At 35.9% G+C, this 24,654-nt stretch overlaps 2 protein-coding genes across 3 annotated transcripts in view; one reads left to right on the forward strand and one right to left on the reverse strand.

Annotated features, from left to right (window-relative positions):
• LOC142352031 (lipoxygenase homology domain-containing protein 1-like) overlaps positions 1 to 7,305 on the forward strand; it is a 63,788-nt gene extending 56,483 nt beyond the window's left edge. For both annotated transcript variants that reach the window (XM_075404372.1, XM_075404373.1), the window contains exons 22-23: positions 1,476 to 2,106; positions 6,442 to 7,305. In XM_075404372.1, the coding sequence (XP_075260487.1) occupies positions 1,476 to 2,106; positions 6,442 to 6,773 (963 nt within the window). In that variant the 3' untranslated portion in view covers positions 6,774 to 7,305. The remainder of the gene's footprint in view (positions 1 to 1,475; positions 2,107 to 6,441) is intronic.
• The window catches only part of LOC142352033 (speckle-type POZ protein-like), a 112,601-nt gene continuing 95,111 nt past the window's right edge, over positions 7,165 to 24,654 (reverse strand). Inside the window, exons 3-10 of the mRNA XM_075404375.1 lie at positions 23,027 to 23,249; positions 22,470 to 22,689; positions 21,966 to 22,117; positions 16,329 to 16,456; positions 9,959 to 10,139; positions 9,656 to 9,711; positions 9,400 to 9,522; positions 7,165 to 7,794 (exon numbers count right to left, since the gene is read on the reverse strand). Coding sequence (XP_075260490.1) covers positions 7,435 to 7,794; positions 9,400 to 9,522; positions 9,656 to 9,711; positions 9,959 to 10,139; positions 16,329 to 16,456; positions 21,966 to 22,117; positions 22,470 to 22,689; positions 23,027 to 23,249 — 1,443 coding nt within the window. The 3' untranslated portion in view covers positions 7,165 to 7,434. The remainder of the gene's footprint in view (positions 7,795 to 9,399; positions 9,523 to 9,655; positions 9,712 to 9,958; positions 10,140 to 16,328; positions 16,457 to 21,965; positions 22,118 to 22,469; positions 22,690 to 23,026; positions 23,250 to 24,654) is intronic.

Here is a 24,654-nt window from a genome sequence, read left to right on the forward strand (position 1 = left end):
AAGCTCCTGATTGAGGTAGGGAAAGAGATAACAGTCTAGCTTTTTTCTCTTTGGATGATTAGCGTTCAAAAGTCATTGGAGTACATGGTTAAGAGAAGGTCAAGCAAGTGATCAGCAACATTAACATCAGAAATCATCAAGAAGAGTCGATCTCACGGAAACTGAAACGGATTGATTTTTATTAAACCATTGGACACCATTATAAGTTCAATAACCAAATCGATCCCCCAAAGTTCCCTAGAGCAGCCAATGTAACAACAGCTAAAATTGTCTAATTATGTTGAATTCAATTTGATTAACCAAGGGCTTTCTGTGGCAACCGTTTAACAATTTTGGTTTAATGTTTTGAAAAACGGTCAGTTAAACTCAGCAAAAGAAAAGTCAATGCAATGCATAGTGCATCTTGTTATCAGTATTATGTATGATACCTTCTATGTCTGCAAAATAATTCAACATCTGCAATTCAAAAGCGAAAAAAAGCGTGCTATTAGCGTTATACCCTTCTGATAGACAAAAGTTTGAATCAGACTATAGTACCAAAAAACTACGTACACCTGAAGATTTTACGAAAATCATCAACTAATTTATCTATTTTTGTAAACTAACTTTCTGATTTAAAATGCGTCCCACCAGCACTGTATGCCAGTCATTCAAGTTACTTCAAATCGTTTTCTGGGAATAAATTATAGAAACCGTTGATTTATGCATATTAGCATTATCTAGTAGAAAAATGAGTGCTAAAATGTATTTTTCGTAATTTTTTGTTAAATGTTTCCAAACAATCGTGAGCGCTTAGGTACTCTGAACATCTGAAAATCAATTTTTAACTATCTGATTTTTTTACCCCCAAAACACTGATCGCTAATCTGAAAACAAATCTTCCAGAAACCGCTTTCATTTTCTTAAAATAACCTAAACAATCGGACAACGGCTAAGAGCTGGGTTATTTTATGTCAAACACAGCGTTGTAACTCAAAGTAAATATATGGTGTTAACTTACCAGTGACGTTTATTATTTTTTGTCCTTGAAATTCCGACATTTCTTTGCGTAACAACTTGAGAAACAGTAAAAGAGCAAAAGAGTTTAACCATATTTTCTGATAAAGCGTAAAAAACGTTCACCGAAACTCTTTTAAAACTGATTGTTTACAGGCTTCAGCTGAAAGACATGCTTATAGAGTGGAAATAAAGCTATACATAGCATTTTGGCACCAAAATGTAATAATTTTTTCAATATGGTAGACAATAACGAAATATGCGGTTAATTTTAATATAGATTAATATATGAACAGATGCTAGATAATTGACCGTTCGAGCGCCATTTAAGAGCTGTTAATAAGCAATCTGTACATGTGGTTTCTTGTTTGAAAAATTATATTAGTAAACTTGACAAATTAAAAAATTCACTGCTAACTGTTACAAATTAATTCCCAAAAACAGTTCCAATGTAATTTACATTTCTTTAATTGTTTTAGGGAATCGGAGCTGCTTGGCACCTAAAAGAAGTTATTGTTAAAAACATGTCAGCTAATTCTTCTAACAGATTTGCTTGTAACAAGTGGTTTTCACGAAACGAAGACGATAGACAGATATCACGCGAGCTGTTCTGCGAAACTCAAGCGGATTCCTCATATTCGCGCGAAACTTCAGCCAAATATCGCGCAGTTATTTCACTGTCTCCGAGCCCCAATGGTGAAAACAAAAACGACAACACCATTCCGAACGGCATGTTGGTGATACAGCTTACAAGTTACAACAGAGAGTCGGAAAAGCTAGAAATTCCAGTGGAAGAAAGCGTTGCTAGCCGATCCGAAATCGAGCATGACTTCCGGGAGAAAAACTTCACCAGCATATCTGGAATACTAGTGAACTTCTATCCACAAAGTGAAAGAGATTCAATATTCTGCACTTCAATTCAACTTGCCAACTTGACCAGCAGAGAGAATGTATTATTTGCGGTAGACGCAGAGCTTCCAAACAAGGAAGTACCACAGGAACCCGTGTTTGTTTGTCCCAGTCCAGAAGGCACAATGGGTTCAAGTGGGTTGGTAGCTCAGCAGATCAGTTACGAAGTTAAGGTTTACACGGGAAGCAAATTCGGAGCAGGTTTGTACTCAGTGAGCGAGAAAGAAATATGAGTTTTACTCTGAAATTTAACATTTGTGCGTAATTTTTCCATCCTTTAAAACAACAGTAGTATGAGTAAAATTGGTCTTTGGCACTCAACATTACGTCAATGATACAGTAGAGCTGCTGCAAGTTACGTCAACTTTACTATAACTCGGACTATAAAGTCAACCGTGCTTTAATCAGCAACAACACTCTAACATTTTTGCTCGTACACTCTAACGTACAGGAAACACACGATAACGTAAGAAACCTGAAAAAAGCATGTGCGAATTAAGTGATTTTTTTGTGTGATTTCACAAGAAATTTTTGTGTTCTCTTTCCGCGAGAAATTGGTTTTTTCACACGAAAAATTGGCTGCTTTTGCACGAAAATTCGTGTGAATCGCACAAAAAACATGAGACTAAACCCAACAAAATTGTGTAATTTTACCCGATTTATAACAATTTCTCTCGTGTCCAGTGTGTCACTTTTTCTCCGAAAAATTGAGATAATACACGATTTTTTTAAACTTCACACAGGAATTTTTTGAGTGTATGATGTTTATATTATTACCTGAAACAAAACACTCATATTTTTGTTATCTACATTAGACTACTGCTTACAAAAGCCGTATTTAATGGTTTTAACAGATAATCCTCCGTTTCAATCCATCGATAACTCGAAACGTCGAAAAGCAATATACTGAAGACCTCCAATATAAAATAATTGGTACTCTGAAAAAAAAACAATACATAGCTCTAAGGGTACTATAATGACCTCTCAGTCCTATAAGAGGAGTACTATTAGAAGAGTGAAACAAAAGTTAGAAAATGTTTATATGAAAGCTTGGTTACTACCGTTGAGTAAAAAATCTGACTATGTGGTGAACTTGATTTAGAGTAAATCTGGAAATTTTCGCTGCTGAAACTTTTCGCAGCACATCTGCTTCCAAATTTTTTGTCTCGTAGAAATTGTATAAAAAGTAGATATGTATATTCCGTGATGACCAAAAAGTCCCATTATTTTCGCCTTAGAGTTATCGAAACTTCAAATGTGAAAAAGACACAACCCGATTAATGTCGGAAGAAGTGCTCTCAAACGACAGGGGGGTAGAAAAACATTTGACCCCACCGGAATTCGATCCATTGACCTCCGCTTCATAACTATTTGCACTGCCGACTTTGCAATTTCTCCTTTATTTTTCCTACGTCGCAACCGAGTTTATATCAGCAACAAGCTTTACTTCGGAGTGAGAGCAATAAAGATCACTCAAAAATGATGCACGAAAGCGTGAAAAAGTCAACTGAGATTTCAAAGAAGGTTATAGAAGAAAAACGCAAACTGGTCAAGCGAAAAATTTGCATAAAAAAGACCAACACGTTTACAATAATTGCTATGACCTTCGTTCACGAGCAATTAAGAAGTTTAGAAACAATTGTGGTACCCCATTCGGTTAAAAAATAGTCAGTTGTGGCAATAACTAAGGATTTAAATGATTCGGTTAACAAGCTGATTCTGCCAATGTTTGGTCCTTTTTGACTCCATGTACTGTTTTCAATCTTTAATTGTAAGCTTTATAATATTGATTCCTCTGCTGATTTTAAATTTAAAAAACAGAGATCTACACTGCGATTTGAAGGCATTGTCCGAATTCTTGCAACAAAACGCTTGATTTTGCTACGAATTTTTTTTTCAACTGTTTTCTCAGGTTACAAAAAATAATTAGGTATTCAAAAGTCACTCGGTTTTGCTTAATTAGACAAGTAGTCCGAAACGGATAGAGAACTACGTTAATGCTTCATTGATTAGTGTCAGGTTTCGTTTCGAGGCGGCTTTGCCTCAACTACTTCATAAATTAATTCCAACGTACATTCGTTTTTCGCTAACTATTACTTGAAATCTTAACAGGTGAATTCAGCAGATTCCTTCCTCAGTTGATCTTGAACTCTAAAAAACCCTAAATGCACCGTAACTTAACAGTAATGAGCAAAAATGTCAATAGCAGAAAAAAATGCAAAAACAAAACTGCTTCACAAGTTTTAAATACGAAGAAAACTAAAAAATAGCTGGCAGATTGCCAGAAAATAGCCGCAATAGCTTTGTAGATCTGCATTCTCAAAGAAACAGTAAAAGCGACAGACCAAAAAAGTCTTTGAATTGAAATGTTAAAATTTGATTAAGAATCTGTATAAGTTATCGCTGCCTCTATCAGCTGCTCTTAATAACCTTCATTTAGAGTGACACATTCACTTGACCTTTTCTCTTTGAATTAAAGTAAAGAAAACTAAAGTTCAAAGTGAGGAAGGTGTTTTTGGAGTGAGGTAAGTCACGTGTGACCAAACATTTAATCACGCGAAAGAACAAAACTTGCTCCACTAAGAGCGAAAAATGACGTCACGCACGCGCTTCAGTTGAAATTGCATGCAAGAATGAACAAAAACTGATTGTGACGTCATAGGGTCGTAATAATCTTGACGAAATAAAAAACATAGCAGGACAAGTCCTGACGTACAATTCAAAGAATTTTCACTGAATAGTAGGATAGAAAAGACAGACCTAGTAGGATTATGAGTGAACAGGAAAACCATTTCCAAAAAAAAAAAAATTAAAAAATTCAAAAAAAACGGAAAATCATAGTTAAAATGCAGCATGTGAACAAAAAACCACTAGCGAAAAAGTGAAACTTGGTTTTAACAACTAGACTAGGCCTAGAGTGATAAATGAATGGATTGTGAAAACCATTAAGAAAAATCCGATCCAAAAAACCGAAACAGTAAAAATCAAAATGAAAGTGCCGCATGTGAACAAAAAAATCAGTAGCAAGAAAGCGAATTTTTGTTCAAACACCGTTTTCTCACTCGGCTTTAAAATTAGAGCGAAAAAATTTCACACCGCAAAACCACTCGCTTTTTCGCTCCACTTCCTGTTTCGTCGTGACCAAAATCACTACTCCAATTTGACTTCAAAAATCATGAAAATGTGTGAACAGATCTTACAAAAAAGACAGCGCCCCAATACAATTCAAATTCTTTGAATTGTAAAAACCATGCGAAGGCCAATAATAGCCCCAGCTATCGCTGTGCGGCTATTAAACATAACCGACTAACGTCGAGCGAATTGCTCTCAAACGAACCGCGAGGGGTTGGCTTCGTCAGTAGCTAGTCAGGGTTTAGTGAGGCCAGATTTAGCTTAATTGAAGGTGAAAGTGAGCAGAGCGGGGTGGGGGGGCGCACAGGGGGCTGATGGGATGGCAACAGTGGGGGGGGGGCGGAGTCAATCTCTAAGAAACGCCCTTCGCACCATAAGTATAAGTCTCCAAAAAAGATTCTGTGGATCGCATACTTGTGACTAGTGAGCTGAAAGGCTCTAAGAGCACTCAATGCCCGCCGCGCGCACCTGTTTCTACCGTTTTTGAGGACGAAAAGTCAAATGCGCCAGACCAATCATAATAACGCATTTAAAAAAGACCGACAGGACTAAAATAATTCTACAAACTTCGTTTGGGAGCAATTAATTAGGCGCTTTTTAATTTCCAATTTGGTCGCATTGAGGTAAATTACTTCAAACCAGAATAGGGCAAATATAATATCTTAATAAGGACAGGGCGAATTTGAAGGCTTTGTCATACGTGAACAAAACGAGCAGTGATAAACTTAGTAGGACAAAGATTGGTTCGCAAAAATTATTGCACGAGAGACCGAGTGGACAGTAAGACCATTACATATTCCAGAGGGAAATATGAAAAATTAAAAACATAACTGACTAAACGTCGGAAGAATTGCTCTCGAACGACTAGCTGGAGCTTTCATAAATTGCAGCCTGCTTCAGTCGTGGGTAGGGAGGGGAGCCTAAATGGGACTAAGAAGTTCAAGGTGGGCTTCAAATAACCACATTAAAGGTTAACATATACCCCTATTAAGATTTAAAGTTATGACTTTTAATATTAAATTGCCGCCAATTGAATTCAGCTGCTTGAAATTGTGATTGAGAGAAAGTTTTAGATCACGCGAAACGCAAAAAGTCAAGGGCGTAAAATTCACTCGAAAAGGCGAAATTGTCAAGCGAAAATTTTGCATAAAAAAGACACACGTTTACAATAATTGCTAGGAACTTCGTTAAAGAGCAATTAAACATTGTGATAAAGAAAAGGAAGAGATGTTTTAATTTGGGATAGTGGATAAAACTGCTTTTAATAGAATCTAACATTGAACTGGCATATTTAAGCCAGGATTCATTGAAGGCGCCAAGATTCATTTTTTTCCACTTTAAAAATTTTAAAAGTTATCAAACAAGGCCGTCAAAAAATAGCCTAATTTGCAATGTCATGTTTAGGAACGGACTCAAATATATTCGTAACAGTGTTCGGTAGCAAAGGCAACAGTGGCAAACACAAACTAGCCGACTCCAAAGACAACATCAACAAGTTCGAGCGCAACCAACTGGACACCTTCGACTTCAAATTCACAGATCTCGGTCAACTTCAGAAAATGATCATAGAACACGATAACTCGGGTCAAGGGGCTGCTTGGTATTTGGACAGGGTTGAGATCACGGACAAAAACAGGGAACAAACATCAGTTTTCCCATGTCAGAAATGGTTTGACAAAAGTAAAGGGGACCATTTAATCAGCAGGGAACTGTTCGCTCGAATTCAGAAAACATAACCAAGAAATTCCAAGAAAATCTACAGATTTAATGAGTACACATATTAAAGTACAGAAACTCTACAGTTTAATGAGATTCATCAACTGATGAGCACTTAATTGAAAGAATTGACAGGCCCTTCTTTAATGAGGCGTAACTTTGATTGGATTTGATTTACCTGTCAATATTCTCTGCACTGTCTCAAAATATTGTATAACAGCACAACTATTCAGAGACAAACCCCTCATTGTCCAACATTCCCACTCACAGTTTGACATTTTTTAAAAAAAGGAACTTAAATCTTCAGTAACTTCAACAGTTGTGAAATGAATTACTTACATAAACTGTTTGCTGAACAACTCTTCTATATTAAAACCTATGGCGCTTTAGAAATCTTAGTTTGATAACTGCTTTAAAGCACTGAAACAAAATCTATTTTTAAACATTCTATGAATATAATTTGCTGTGTATATAAGAATCAAGAATAAGAGTTATGCGGACTTCGACATAACGAACAAAATATGCACAAATTCAAACATTATTAGTTCATCATTTCCAGTCTTAATGGAGTCCAAATCAGAAGCCACGTTCACAGCGGAGCAGCAACCTTTTCAAAGGCAGTCGAAACTGCTATCTCAAGTCTCTAACAAGCTCAGAACTCAAATGGACGTCATTTTGGGATCAATTTGGGGTTGAACTGGGCGCAAAATTGCAGGGATTAGAGGACCCACTACCTCCTGTTAATGAGGTTCCACTCCCTGTGACCTTTGCTTTTTTCCTAGGTGGGGAGGCGGGAGACTGAAGGTAGACTAAGGCTTTGTAAGCTTCTGAAATGAGGGTTGGTCTGCTTTTGAGCATACTTTTCCACGCATCTGTTTCCATGACCTCGTGGGGTCTGAAGTTAAGGAAGTCGATTGCGGCGGTTTTGAGTTCTTCTGCGTTGTGCATGTCTGCTAGCATTAAAATGTTGGCCGCATTTTCAACGGTCAAATTAGCACATAGCGTATCTTGACACATGAACTTCAACCTTTGCAAGTCGTACTAAAACAAAGTTTAATTATTTTTCAAGATAATTAACGCGTCATTAGAGGTCAGTTTAAAACGCAACAATAGAAAAATCACTCATTTGAAGAAGGTCACGAAGAGAAGAAAAAATTGATGGAATAGTCAAATCGGTCTGAAAAAAGATTGACCAGAATATTGCCTAACATAGTCAGCAGACTGCCAAATATAGTCAGGAAAAAGACTTGCGTGCAGTATAATCAAGATAAAACATACAGAATAAGTTGATGAAGTTTTCGACACCGCTTACAAAAATATGAAAAACTTTGAGCTAAATTGATATCTTTGATCTTCACTTCATTCCACAGAAGCTTTTATATGGGTCCATCATTACACAAATGGATTTTCTCAAATTAATCTTGATTAAACTTGAGATAAAAAGTACCAACGTAATTGTGTTGAGTAAGGTAAGTCACGTATGATCAAAATCTAATCATGTAAATGACAAAGAACTTGCAAATTGCATGCAAAGAGTAACGTCAAACCAAAAATTCCCCTTAAACTAAAAATCGCTACAACAGATTTCTTCACTCCCCTAACTTTCATGTGTAATATTGAAAGATTGAAACATTACACAGGCAGCAAGCAAAATACCATTTGAATCAATTACTTATTAGGCCAATTAATTGAGAAATCAAAGACCCAAATAACATAACCGATTGACGTCAGGCGAATTACTCTCAAACTACCGGAGAGTAGTTGGCTTCCGTAGAAGCCAGCTGGGGTTTAGGGATGCTGGCATTACAGGAGGACGGGTGGTGTGAGCGGATGGGAGAAGGGGGTCAAGCGATGGGAGGTAGGGTTGGGAGGAGCAGCTTAAATTCTGAATGAGAGCAACTCAGAAGTTAAGCTTAAAAAGTCACTCGAAAACACAAATCGCTCAGGCCAGCAATAGAAAATTCGGATCTATTCTGTTTGCCCCCCCCCCCCTCCCCCGATTAGTGGGGTTATATCATTTACTCCCCCAGGCATTACATAGTAACGTGCTATATAACAACATATAAATTGTAACGGGGGGGGGGGGGGCGTAAAAACACTGTGGTACCAAAACAGAATATAATTAAAAATTCTATAAAACTTTTCCGTGAAAAATACTTACACCCTCACATGTGCTCAATTTTACTGCAACCCGATCAGGTGGTGGTGGTAGTTTGCCTTTTCAGGCAAACTAACAGTAGAGCTTATATGGAACTTAAAAAATTTAAAATGAGAAAGAGCCGCACGACTACATTAATGGCTTCTAACATTGTTTGAGAGTAATTTTTAAACAAGTAATTTAAAAATATGACCAAAAGGATAAAACACTTGGAAACAATATGAAGACCCATCAAGCATTCATATTATTTTAACCATGAAATCAAACCAAATTATTGAATATTTTTTGTTCCTAAAAAACTTTGAACTCTCTTCGGCTGCTATTTAGAGGGATGCGCTCATTGAGAAAAATCATTCAGCTTATTTTTTGCACTGTTTTTTGCTTCTTGCTCAATTAACTCACAACAATTCATACACTTAAAAACGCGAATTTGACACCCATTTTAGCCACATATTATCGAGCTAGCAAGTCATCAACAAGTAACTGACCTTATCAGCAGCTGCTAAGAGTGGTTCAGCCATCTTGTCAATGTTTGGAGCACAGCCAGTGTAAATGAAATTGAGCATCTCTTTCAGAACAGGAAACTCAATGTCGGGAATTTCTACTCGGCCCTAACAATTACAACAACAGGGTTACATAGCTTGAATTCAGACTTTAAAAAATGTCAAAGTTGAACAAATTTTGCACGATATCAGTGGTTTGGAAAAACAGTGAATACCAATAAATTTTTTTTAAAAATCTCACCTTTTGCTGTTCTTCCATGTTGGATGAAAACATTGCACTGAAAACGGGACTTCGCGCTGAAACAAAATAAAGACTTTACACCCCCTGACTATTGTTCAAATGATTTGTTGAAAACTGTTGATTATTTGGATTGGACCTTGGAGCACAAAAACAAACAGCACCATTAAGAATCTAGCAAAAAACACCCATTACTTTAAGTATCTAATCAACATACAAAAATATACTAATGTGCGTAAGAATAAAAACAGGTGTTATCATGTAACTATATTTGCTGTACCTAAAGTTGCAACAATTATATCCCACCTGCAAGAATGGCCTTGTGCGCAGAGACCACTTGTAAGGGGGACACAGCTAGTACCACATCTGTGAGGACTCCCTGCTCGAACAATGATCCCATATCCTGGGACAGTCGACACTCTGGGATCTTCTGGGCTGCGGGGTTGGTTGTTCCACCATTACTACACGAGTCCATCACCACGCTCACCTGTCATGTAGAACACTGTTCTTACATTGCATATAAAAAGTCCAGTGCCATTTCTCAAAGGAAAGCTAAAGGCTTGGTCGGCGTCTTTTTCGCTTTATTGTTCCAACATTTTTCTCTATAAATGGGGACACAAAAGAGGCACATTTTCTGTCCGATTTGGATATCTCTTTGTTTACATTTCAACGTTTTAAATTTCAAACGAGGCCATATAAATCTAATAAGGTGTCTTTTTATGTAAATTATGAAATTGATTACTTTGAAACTATTTGTCTCAAGTTTTGATACAAGATGTTTTTTTCTGTAGGTTGGTACAGTCTGAGTAACAGAGATATCAAGCATTACAGTATAAAAATAAAGGAAGCTAATCAATGATTTGAGTTCATTGCTATCAGTTTTTATGACTTCACTCTAAACGTTTTCAAAACATAAGTGAATTTAGACCTTGTTATTATTTTTGTTGTCTTTCCTTTCTCAACTATTAAAGTTCGCAAAGTTCGTAAGTCAATAATGAGGCACATCGGAATCAAAATTTCATTTTGCATTTTCTAGCTAATAATAGATTCAAAATTGCCGCAATTTGATTCTAAAAATTTGCAGAATTTTTGAGAGTTTGTCTACATTTGGTTTTTCACCCACTTGATTTATTGGGTTTCATTTGGTTGTTTATGATTTGAATTATACACTATTCTGATTGCTCAAAAGATCGACTGTCTTTCTAGGTAAACACAATTGAAACTTCTGAATATGTCAATTTGACAGCGAATGGTTTTAAAACTTTGTTCCAAAAATCAAAAGATTGAGAAAAAATATTTTCCCTGAAAAATTGCTGTGTCCAATTTGTAAACTCACAAAGAGGTTATAGCCTCTTCATACTCGAAAATTTCTGCCCGTTCTTAGTAGTTTCAGTTTTTGCCATTCTCCCTGAGGTTGTATTTGGTTTTAAAATTTTTAACATCAAACATCTTAAATGGGAGCTTTCAGGAATTTCTGTTCTATTTTCGAGTAGGAGCGTTTGATTTTGATAATTTGTTAGAAAAAACGTTTGGCAAATTTCAAAGGAAACCCTGACATATATAACTCATGACGTAGCCTGTGATTATCTAGCTTGGGCGATCTCTATTTGAATTTCCGCTCTCAATTTAGAATATCAAGAGTGCTTTTTTTCGACTCATAAATTATATCAATTTTTCTCCTATGAATCAACTTGAGCTGTTAGAAACTAATCGAGATAATTTGGAGGACAGGCAAGCTGGTTAATACTAATTTCAAAATTGAGACTTTGCAGTTTGAAATTTAGTTTGAAAACAGGATAAATGGGGAAATAAAAAAAAACTGATCTCAGTGGTATTAAATCTCTCTCTTGTATAGATGACTGTTCTCTATTAGAATCTACCAGTGTAAATGACAAAATACGAAGATTGGATCGACTAGAGGCAGTGTAATGTCTTCAAGGTACACATATGCTGTTGTACATATGCTGTTGGTAAAAAGATTTTGTTGACTTTGACAGCATATTTTCATCGAATTTTTGTTAACTGTGTCCCATTTTTGATCAGGTAATCTTTTGTCACTATGTCCCAACACCAAGACGTCTCATTGAATTTCAAACGAGGTCGTACAAATATAGAGAATGTGACTGTTTCGGGAATTGATTACTTTCAAACTATTTGTTTAAAACTTTTGAAATATTTGAGTTTTGAGTTTCTAGATTTTTTTGATGTTTTTATGATGATTTTTTCTCTAGGTTTGTAACAGTCTGAGTAACAGAAGATATCCATCATTACAATATTAAAATGAAGGAAACTTATCAATCATTTGAGTTCCTTGCTAATAGTTTTTATGACTTGACTCTAAATGCTTTCAAAAACATAAATTGAATTCTGAGTTGACCTTTTTGATGTTACCTTTCTCTTCAATCTCACTCGTCAGTTTCTACATCTGAATCAAAATTTCCTTTTCATATGATAGCTAGTCATAGATATAAAAATTGATTGCCTTAAAAATTTGGAGAATATTTGGATATTTGCCTATATTTGGTTTTTCACTCTTTTGGTTTTTGTGTTAAACTTGGTCGTTTACAATTGGACTTATCAATTAATCTGATTGGAAACAATCGAAATTAATTTTCTGGAGAGCCAGAACCCAAACTTCAGACATGTCACTCAATCTCACAAGCAAAAAGCAGCTGCTCGAAGTTAGTGATTTTCATTTTCACTGAGGTTTCATTTTTGTTTTCAAATTGTAGCACCAAACATTTTCCAAGAAATTGGAGTTTTCAGGATTTCCCTTTTTTACATATGTGTGCTAATATAAATTGCTTGCTAATTTGGTAGACCAATCGTTTAGTAGGTTCCATGGGAATTGCCAATGAATATATCGCTTGGGGAGGTAACCTCTATTTGAATTTGATATGATTTTAGAATCTTAATAAAAAAAGAGCTGAGGTCAGTTTACTTCTGCACTCAGTTATAAGTCCAAGTCTCTAAATTAAAATTTAATTGAAATCAAATAGAAGTCAAATATTACTTTAAAAGCATTACAGTTTAAGACTTACTTTGAAAAAGGGACTTTATTTTTTTGTAAAAGTAGTTGTTGATATATCCTTTTTTTTTCGTTAGCGTTGATTACATGGCTGTCAACTTGTCTGTTCCCATGTCCATAACGAATGAAGTAATGAGTAGCTTTGAACCATGGGAAGCTTTAAAATCAACTTCATAAAAAATGTTGGAACCAGGGAAACAAAGGAAATTTGTTGAAAATTGCGTTCCTCTATTCAAAGCAAAAAAATAATTAAGTGTTCCCATAGTTTATAAACAGTAACAATTTAAATTGGTATTGCTGGTTCACAGTGATAAAGACGCTCGTTAATATGCCATGGCACTATGTTCCAACCCCACTGATCGACAATTGTCTATCTATTGAAGTAGCCTTTCAAGTAGTTCAAATACTGTTACTTCAACTTTGGTAGATTCTTAAAACAGACAGGATATCTATACAAAAAAGGACTCACAAAAGTGACGCTCACACGAGTGTGAGTCCCTTTTTCATAGATGTCTGTCATTTCATGAGAATCTATCAAAGTTTAAGTAACAAAATATGTCAAAATATGTCTACTAAGTTATCTCTACTTCAATTGGTAGACAATTGAGACAAGATTGTGGGTCAGCGGGGTTGGAACATTATTTCCCATCGGATATTAGCTAGCCTCCTTGTCTCGGTGAACCAGCAATTCCAATTTAGGTTCTGCTGTTAATAAACTATATGAACACCCAATTATTTAATCGCTTTGATTACAGGAAAGCATTTTTAACAAAAATTCTTTTCTTTGCTTCCCTGTTTCCAATATTATTCATTCGGTTGTTTTTAATCCTACTCCATGGTTTAAAAACAATTTATTTTCGTTAAATTAACATTTAAGTTTCAAGAATTAGTTTTGACATTGAATTTCAAATTTACCGTAATTTTTGCAATTAAAAACTTTTTTTTCTCCTGAATTTCAGGTTTAGCTAACTACCAGAGAATAAAGTTACGAATAACCAACTAACCATACATTTTTGCTCTCCACAGAGAACAGGGCTAAGAATTAAACGGCTGAACAAATCGCGGACCTATTTTTTCCTTTCCAGTTTTGGGGGCATATAATTTTTACGCCCCAGTCGCACGTACTATATTTATTATAGTAAAAAGCTGTACAGCAAAATTTTAAGAGGGGTAAAATAGAATAGATTCCAAATCTCAGCGATAAAAAAATATTGGGTACAATAAACGTGACGTCGAGATAAAAATTAGGAAATACGGATCGTTTCCGTTTGTGCCCCCCTCCCCGTTTGGCGGGTGCATATTATGTTGCACCCTTTAGATGCACGTGCCATATTTTACATTGATTTACCGTGTAGCAGCACGTGCTCCGCAAATAGGGGTTGCATTACGTACTGGGGTCACAAACGGAAAAGATGCGGAATAATTTTTCAAAAAAATTGTGTACACTTCTTTCGAAAAACCAAACTTTTTATTTATCAAAAAAATACGTGTCCAATGTCAATGTATTCTGATGTGGCCACAAAGAAAATGGTTGAGCTAAATTAGGTCTAGTTTATTATAACAGAATTTCAAAATTAATTTTGTTTCATAGCACGTTTTGATCAAACGAAAATTGATGTTTAATTTTTGTCAATTCTGGCTCGATCGTACACTAAGAGACTAGTGCGGCCTTAAGAGAGCTTCTCTGCAAATTAATGCCCTCTGCATTTCAATTGCTGATACCGTTTTTGAGGACAAAGTCAAAAGCGTTAGACAAAATTGATCAAGTGAAAAACTGCATAAGAGACCGCATGACATTAAAAGTGATAACTTCGTTACAGAGCAAATAACATTTATGGAACTTCTGCAAAACCATCAACATATTTTCCCAGAAAAAAGCACTTCACGAGCTTGAGTGGTTATGTTGGTGTACTTCGATTCAATCGAATCATATTAATGTATAAACTCTGAATGGTTTCTGGTACAACAATATTCAAAGAATCGGCTACTATATTTCCACCGTCACAGTATTGGAATCCGCAGCCCTAAAATGTTGAAGTCGTTGGATCTTTTCCGTTTGTAACTGTCCTGTCCCCTTATGGAAAATTAGTTCAGTAACTTCTTTTTACCGAATATCTAAGTTCGCAGTTGGCACGGTTTTCCCCTATACATGGTTCTTTTGTATTGCATATCGATGGGGGATCAATTATTGCAGGATTTTTTATTGCTCTTAAATTAATTATAGAATTAGGTTTTAAGTAATTAAAATTTAATTATTCAAATAATGGTTTAAGCTAATTGGAACTTGCCGAGGAATATAGTGAGTGTTCTAAAGGAGCTATTCACGTAATGCGCCCTCCTTCAATACAAGGCGTATATTTTTTGTATCACCATGCATACAATGATTGGATTTATTGTTTCACCCCTAAGCTTAGTGGGCATATAGCTTTTAGGATCTTTTCTGTTTAGCTTAGTTGCATATTTTTTGCAACCCTCAGACGCACTGCCATATTTTAGCATAATGGATGTAATGGCGATTTCTCTGTAACTGGGGAGCATAACGTACTTGGGGGCGGGGGGGGGGGGGGGGGGGGAGATGCATCTTTTACCCCCCCCCCCCACAGGTGCATGTGCTCTTTTTCACATAGTAACGTGCTATATAACAAAAATTGTAGTTGGAGGGCATGAAAAACACTGAGGGGGGGGGGGGGGGGGGGACCAGAACAGATCCAATGATTAACTATGCAAGGACACGGGTTTTATAATGGGGGGATCACGGAGATGCAAAGATACAAGTCATTTTTCTGCCTATATATTGCAGTTGAGTGGGGATGTTCATTATGATTATCCAAAACTTCTAACCTTAATGAGGTCATTGGAAGCAAGGTTCGTTCTTTTACGACTAAAGTAGGGCCGCATGGCCATAGAGTAACGAAACCTCCAATTAAAGAATTTATAGCAACACACTGGTCATACGCAGTACCGTCATAGACAGAGACTTATCGCTCTAAGTAACAAAGTCTCTTTGTTGAGGATTTTTGCACTCACGGCAGCATAATATTTCCACTTTGAAAATTTAAAATGGCCCAGCTTCTTGGAGAGAAAATATCACGTGCTTAAATGTGCTATGACCAGAGGTCAAAGCGAGATTTGAGGTCACAGTATGCAATTGAGATCTATTCGGCACCCCGATTAGTGGGGATATAACTTTCACGGCTCTTTCTCATTATAGCCCCCCTTAACGGAGGTTTACAATGATGGGGGGTGGGGGTGGGGCTATACGTTATATGACCACTAAGCTGTGGGGAGGGGGCATAATGGGAAAGGCCTAGTTTTACGCCATTTTGTACATAGTAATGTGCTATATACCAACACAATTTGTAAGTGCTTAAAAACACGGTAGGGGGGGAGGGAGGGGAAGACAGAATAGATCCGGTTTCGATTGAACTCATCGTTAAATGACCATCTATAATGGATAGATTTATATCCCTTATCCACAATGGATAGTCACACCGATTTATAATGTTCTGATCATTCTCAATGGAAAGATCGCTTTCGTTTCTACACACATGAAACTAAAAACAACAATTATCTTAACAAACTAGGCAAGAACTTTCACAAACTAGCATACCTATATTACGGTCCAATAATTCATCATAAACAGTTTACCTCGCAATAAATAGTGAGTTTGTCATCACAGATGAGTCCATTCACTTCGTCCAATAAAAAGTCTCGTCTAATGAACTTCTTGAATCCCCAATCCTTCCCTTGCACAAATCTGTACGCACGCTGGCTCTCTAAACAACAGCACGACAACTTCATCAAGAGTAAGGCCAGAACTGCATGACAATTGTTGCTAAAAATGGCTTATATTTTATAAAATTGTGAATAAATTTTGTCTCGTCCAGCATGGAAAGGATATCAAGTAAGGTAGCTTGAAAAATTAAAACATGCTACACTATTGGACAGCATTGTCTTTATTCGTCAATTATCAAAGACAAAATCTCGTGTAATATTTTTCGAAACCTATAATTTAACCCCAACTTTGTAAACCGAAGATGACCCAAACGAAAAGAGATAAAAAATGACAGCATTTGTTTATTAATTTATGTCAAAAAGCTCAATTAGCTTCTAAAATTATAATTAATTCAGCTTTTAATCTGAAGGCTGTTAAGCTTGATAGTACTACCGGCTAAAAATCTCTCTAATGAACTTTGATAAACTAAGGCACTACAACTTAATGACCAGGCTTTATCGGTTTAACTAGCATCTATTGATTTTGATCGTATAACCTTGACCGTCCGTATTTACTATATTTCGTAATTCGATGGGTGAAAAAATTAGAAATCTATTTAGTTCCGACAGTGAGGTAAGTCAGAAGTGGTTACTTATAAAAAACATACCCGGCCGATTGCCGGAAAATAGCCGCCGTTGATTCCAATAAGCATGATTGGGATTGAAATAACAGAAGATATTGAAAAAAAAAATTTTTGTACAAAAACATTTTTTTAAGTCCGATTTATTTTGATGGCATTTCGTAGTTGAACATACTTCTGTTTCTTAGAGAGAGGCTACAGGGGCTACTATCAATAACAATACGCATTAGAGATGGTAAATAAAACTTATAGGAACGACGTTCAAATAGCGGGCATCTAAAATTGGGCTTTATGGGTTTATCTCGTTTCTATTTCTGACATCCATTTTTGTACTAACTCTGTTCATTTTGAATTGCTTTGCTGAGCAACTGATGTTCAAAATCACTTTTAGCAGAATGAGAGAAGAGAGAAACTAGCCTAGATAAGTCAAAAAAATTTCACGCAAAATGTTGAAAAGGCGGCAAAATGAGGTAAAGCGAAACATTTTTTTATTTGACAAAGTAAAAAAAACATAGCAGGACAAGTCCTGACGTACAATTCATAGAATTTTCATTGACTAAACAGAAAACTAGACCTTGAACGGACTATGAATGGATTGGGAAAACCATTTAGAAAAAAATCCGATCCAAAAAAATCGAAAAAACAGTAAAAATCAAAGTGAAATTGCCGCATGTGAACAAAAAACCACTAGCGAGAAAGCGAATTTTTGTTCAAACACCGTTTTCTCACTCTACTATAAATTTAGAGCGAAAAAATTTCACGCCGCAAAATCACTCGCTTTTTCGCTTTACTTCCTGTTTCGGCGTGACCAAAATCACTACTCCAGTTTGACTTCAAAAATCATGAAAATGTGTGAACAGACCTTAAAAAAAAGACAGCGCCCCAATACAATTCAAATTCTTTGAATTGTAAAAAAATAGGAGCGCTATAATAGCCGGCTGAGAAAATGAGGGCTGCTATTAAACAAAGAAAAACTAAAGCGAATTGAAAAACATTCCAAAGAATCGAAAAAAAAATAAAATTACTGTATCAGACCAGCAGACCAATTGAACAATGCCAGACAAAGATACAAACAAAGTTTCAGAAAATTAAAAACTAGCCATGCTGAAATTCTTGCACATAACATCCTGAAAGCAGATATGCCTTTTAAATATATACCTTTGATGAAGGTTTAGTGGCCCCCAAAGATGAAAAACTTAAGAAATCTTGTTAAATAGTGGCCAAAATTCGCATTAATAATATCTTCAGAACAATCTCTTTGTCTCTAGAAACACTCCATAAACCCATCTTCAAGTCCTAAAAGAGTTCAAATAGTCCAAAAGTTAGGATTGAACAACAAGACAAAAATTTTCAAAAAAACATGCAGAAAATACAGATTTTATGAACAGTCGCTAAGCTAAAATATTAGCATTCAAAGTTTACATCCTTATGATGATTGGGTTACCATTAACAGGGTTCAGTTAGTATTTCAAAAACTTATTTCGAACGCGAATTCTGTTTTTAACTTCAAAATAAACGAAACTGACTAATACAGTGCATTTTGCATTTTTACTCACAATACCCAGTGGATGACATGCCTTTAAGTCGTAATTTACCACCCGAACATCTAAGACCTCGTTGAAGAAACCGAAAAAATCCTTGGCAATATCGCCATAAGCGAATGGTACCTATATCGCTCATTTTTTTCAAGATATTGGTCAGTACTCGTTACGGAATCAATTTGACGTATTTTTGTTCCGACCCCTCTTGAGGGGAGAGGAACTATATACTCAAGTGGGTTTTTTTTGTTCAGTCAATTTTCGCCGATCGATATATTTATCGTAGAGAGTTGAGACTGGTATCAAAAGCTCGTCCAGCGTAGAATATGAAATTAAAAAGATTTATTTAATTTTCGTTTTCTACAGGGAGTTATCGAGGTTTAAACTTCTGAAAAAAGTAGAGTGAATTCACGTTTATTCACATTTTCCGAAATTTTTGCCTAATTTTTCGTCAACTTTGCTAAAATTTGATGAAAATTTTAAGAATAGTGTCGTTGATTTCATTTTTAAGGACAAAAAAGCCTTGTTGATTATTCTGATTTAATTTTTTGATCAAAAACTCTGGATAAATATTTCAAAATTCAGCCTTTTTCATCAAAAACAGCACAAAAAAGCTACTTTAATCCACTTTGATAAAATTTGCCGGCACTACACCCCAAAACAACACTAATACAATTTTTGTTGACTCAGAAGGGGGCTATTCCTACTTCAACTTCCGCTGAGTGCTCTGTAATTAAAACTTTGCCGTTTTTTGCTAGCTTTACTCGTTTTTTATTAAAAATGCTGAATTTTTTTTTTGAGTTTTCAACTAACAAATTATCTATCTCTACAAAATTCGAAAAATCAATAGTTCCTAACGGACAATAAGCATTAGCAGGGCTAGTTTTCTTGGAGTGTTACAATCCAAAAATAATTCGGATTGGAATCAGTCGGTCTTTTTTTTTTGAAAAAAGACCTTTTTTTAATAATAAAGAACACAACATATCAAATGAAAGCTCAGGAGTGATAGGTCCAATTGGCTTCCTAAGCAACTCCAAGCTAGGTCAATTAGTTTTTTACTTGAAAGTTTATGATCAATTCGAATTTAAAAAAAAAATTGATTTTTAAATAATGGCTTAATGAACTTTTCCTCCTTTTTTTCTTAATTTGGTCAACTTGCAGCTTAGTATCAGCAAAGAAAGAATGCTTCTTCATTCTACTGATTGGAAATTTAGTCTCGATTGCGTTTTTAAGCCTGAAGTTACTGTTTTCTGGCTTTGATACTGTTAGGTTTCAGATTTTTTTTGTTTTTAGAAATTTGCCAGTTTTTCACGTTTTCTAGTCACATTATCACATTACTGACAGTTCTCATATCACAATATTAGCGTTCAAAATGAAACACAATTGAACATCTTAAAGATATAGATTATCGTTTCAACTGCCTCGACACTTTTCTTCGAGAAATTATTTGAATTATTTAATTTTGTCTTTAACTGTCATTTTTACTTTGTCATTTCAGTTGTATGAAATTTCCTGTATAATGATAAGTTTCACTGACTTTTATGGAAGAATAGACGAGCCGATATTCTGATATCAGAAGACAGCTGATGGCTTTCATGACATTGAAAACAATCGTTTTCCAAAACTAAAAATAAAAAACTTTTTAACTCTGCAAGTTTGTTCTTTTTATTTTTCTATTTGGAACCTTATCTCGTTATTTACAGGTCAAATATGACATTGTGGCTGTCAGGGGAAGGCGTCAAAGCGGATTCATTTCCCAAAATCTATTTTTTTAAAGAATGCGCTATGACCTTACTGACTTCGACACCGGTTTTTCACAAAAAAAAGTAAATTAATTTGATTCTTGTCATGTTTGACGCAAGAATTATCCTGGAAAATTGCAGGTCTCAAAAAATTCCTTTGGATGAATAAACGACCCTATTTAAATATTTCATATTGTAATTAAAGTTTTTTGACTTTGGATATAATTTTGTTTCGAAAAAAAATCAAAATTATTACATACTTTTGCCCTTTTCTCTTTTTTGTCTACTTGTTACCTAGTCTCACTTATAAATGGCCAAATACTACATTATCGGTGTTTGAAGAAGGCGCAAACAAATATATTTTGAGGGCCGAAATATGGCTTGACGGTTTTGACAACGTTTTCTGGCAAATTTCAATTGAATTTTTGTTTGTTGTTTTTGTTGTTGTTCTTTTTAGCCGCTTAAAGAAAAGAATAAGGACAGGTCCTAATGCCCTTCTATAGAAGCATTGCTAATTGTAAACTGTTTGGATATTTTACTTGATTTCTAATGGTTTTAATTACTTTGAAGTTAATTGTTTTAAAAAAAATAAGCGAATTTTTTAACTTTACTGTTTTTTTTCTTTTTCGTCTAATTGTTACCAAAACTTTTTATGGACTGGTCCATATCTTTTCTGGTGATTTATAACATATTTTGTTAAGGTTCATCTGACGGTATGTTGACTTTGTTATTAAATTTTGTTTTTTAACACGGACAAAAATTTTATGATGTAATTAATGTTTGTTGTTGTTGTTGTTGTTTGATTTTGCTGTTCGTCTTGACTCGCTTTCTTAATATTGGCTTATCACATCAATTTAATGCTTCAATTTTTACTCCACTGAGTTATTTGCTTTGGAGGCTATCTTATCATTCATACACGATTTTTTTGAAAAATACTTGGGCTTTTTTGGGATTCCCAAATAATTTTTGGGTTTTCTATCTGTTCCTCATTTGGTAGACAATTATGCCAAAATTGTGGATGGTTGGTGTCGGAACCTTATGTGCCATCGCACATTGCTGAGCCGCCTTGTTTTCTGTAGGCGAGTTACAAGTTCCACTAGAAAAGTTTTTTCGCATACGCTCTCTTTCATTTCATGCGAAGATACTTTTAAGTTGGCGGCTATAAGGAATTCAAATTAGCTGTCGAGGCTCAAAAAGCGCAAAAGAAACGTTCAATTTAGAGGCGACTGTTTGCTAGCTTCATTCTCTTTGGGTCTAGTGAAATATTAGAGAAAAAACGACATGTACCCCATTGACCTGAAACCACAAAAAGTCGCGAAAAAGTTGGACCCATTTTACAATCGTTGTTTTATTTATCCATTAACCAATAGCTTCTATAAAAAGAACTTGTTCCTCTTAGCTCCAGAAATGAACCAAATCGGAAAGGTTTTCGATCACGAAAAAACTGAAAATTTTATGGACAAGTCTGTTTGTTTATCTCGCTCTGCAAAACTCTGTTCATCATCTCACTACTTCGAGGTCAAAACGCTGCCTGATCGAATAGTACTCCGATAGAGCAACTTGGATAACTTATGGCTACTACAAACCCTCCAAAGTAGAAACTTTCAATCAAATGTCACTACTTCAGACGGAAATAACTCCAATACAAACCCATAGCTTTCGTTTCCTCTCCTTTTCCATTTAAGATTGAGAATTTGAACTTGGCTCTGATCTCGTTCTTGTTACAGGCCACTAAGTACAGGTAGAGACTCAGGTATTCTTTCGATTCCTCGTCCAATCCCTTGGGGTTCACCCGTAAACACCTGAAAAATGCCCCAGTTAATTTGATTAGCATCCGGAAATCGTTCAGTACGAATAAATAGTTAATCAATGCTTTTTCGAAAGCATATTTCTTCGTTTTCGATACTATATTTCTAAAATTTTTGGCTCACTCTCCATTATTTTTGGGTTCTGCAAATACGCACGCAGAAACACGCAAATCAAAGCAAACAGTTAACATTAATTTGGTTAAAATATACTTCAAATTTTATTATACTTCAGTTTTCTCAGATCAGCCCAGTACATGTTACTTCAATAGCTTATTTCGGAGACACATCTTATCGCTATCTTTATACACTGGTCATTGACCTTGAATTACTTGACAGCATTGCTGACCATTTCATTTTGTCGTTGAGTGGAGTTGAGAAAGACGTGCTTCGGAGTGTTTCGCCCATTTCCTCACGACAGTAACTGAAGTTGCTGATGGTCCACATGTAAGAGAACTTGATTATCTTCACTTGCGTATGGCCCCAGTTCTCTGCAAATAGACCACCATGCAGAGACAGATCAGCACCAGAGAGACCCCCACTTGTGGACGAGGATGAGGAATGCACACCTAAAATGCATGAAATTACTCCCCCGTCATTTATTGAACATCATTGTACAAGAAATACGATAAATGCTACTTCCTCAGGAGTATCCATTTTATTAAGAGACATTTTATTAAGAGGAAGGCCCAAAAAGCTTTAAAAAAGGAAGTATATTTATGGAATGAACTGCCTCCCGTCAATTAAGAAGACAAAGTATTCAATAATGAGTAAGTTGAAACCTCACAAGAATTTTAAATCGGCATATTGACAAAACAAGACGGAGAATTACGAATCAATACCTAGAGAGAGAATACTACTATTTGTTAGAAGGAAACAAAATTGATATCGAAATTGAGAGATCACCTGTAGAGGAGGAAGAGAGGGCAGACTGATGTGAGGATGGGAATAAGAGGTGGTCTGAGGATGTGGATGCGACAGCATTGTTGTTGTTTGTACTACTGGAGGTAGCAGGTGCAGTTGCACACACCACACTGCTACTACTACTGCTGCTACCAGCATTGCCAGAGTTCGATGAAGGCTGCTGCTGTTGTTGACCACTGCTCATTCTGTGCATATTCAGGGGCACCTAAAACCAAATTTTCATCCTTATACTCAATTTCCTATTAAAATTTCTTGAGTTTTACGACAGCTTTTATTTGTTTTCCAGTAGCTAGTGCTGTTTCGCCGGCTACTTTTTATTTTAGGAAGAATTTAATACTTTAAAAATAGATCTACAAAGGCGCCTCGATACTGTTCGCCAGAGAGTGCCGATCACGACAGTAAACTCTGAAACACTGCTTTGTTCGATATTCGTGAAAACTAGACTCTGATCAGTTCTTATTGCAACAGAAACTCTCAAGAGTCAGAGCTGCGGTGAAGAAAAACGTAGAAAACATTGGAAGCATTTCAGGCAAAACATCAGTGTTGAAACACATCCGTTAGATTTCAGTGTATATGGAGTAATTAAAACTGGAGTAATTAACCAAGTAATTTCACAAGACAGAACTTCCGCACTTCTAAACGCTAGAACCCTTTGGCCAAGAGCTTCCACTTTTCTGTACAATAGTTACCAGGAAAGCTCTAAACTTGTGCTGAGCAATACTGACGTCTTTATCCGCAGCGAAGAAGGGACAACTAAAGGCGACCCTCTTTCAATGCTGTTTTATGGTGTTGCTCTATTGCCTTTAATCAAAAAATTGCACAACCCGACGAAACATAACAAAGTTTTTATACAGATGATGCCGCGATGACTTAAAACAGTGGCTGCAACAAGTAGTTGATGAGGGGCCGAAGTATGAATACTAACCTGAGCCAAAAAAAGCTTTATTGTTCAACCCGACCACGTTGATGAAGCGAAGCGTTGCTTTAAGCAAAGCGGTTTGAAAATTGTAACTGGAAAACCTTATCCTGGAGGCTTCATTGGCGATGAAACTACCATGAAAGAATTTATTCCCGAAAAAGTCAAAAAGTCAAAGGCAGGCTAAGATTCAACTTTTGAGCGCTGCAGCCAATTTCTGCCCTCATGAGAGTTTCCCGGTGTTCACTAAATCAGTCCAGGCCGAATGGAATTTTCTGTTGAGAGTTGTCCCAGGTTGCGATGAATTTTTTAAACCACTAGAAGATTCATTAAAAAACCAATTAATATCAACCATAACTAACATTTATAATGTGAGTAAACCTCAACGTAGCCTGTTCAGTTTGTCTGCTAAGAACGGAGGATTAGGTATTCCAGACCCAGTGGTAAAAGCAAGTGAGCAGTTTGAAATGTCCAAGAAAACATCTTCACTGACTTCGGATTCTATTTTGAATGGAACGACATTGGACATCGACGAACACAAAACTCACGTTCGCAGCAGCAAACAAAGTTTTCAGCTGGAAAATGAGTCCCAGCAGAGAAACACATATAAGGGCTTGTTAGAACAAGCATGCACATCAGAGAGAAAAAGAATGGAGCGGAATTTCAAAACGGGCTCTTGTTGGTTAACAGCAAA

The sequence above is a fragment of the Convolutriloba macropyga genome, chromosome 13 (assembly GCF_964194025.1).
Source record: "Convolutriloba macropyga chromosome 13, txConMacr16.3, whole genome shotgun sequence".
NCBI lineage: Eukaryota > Metazoa > Xenacoelomorpha > Acoela > Convolutidae > Convolutriloba > Convolutriloba macropyga.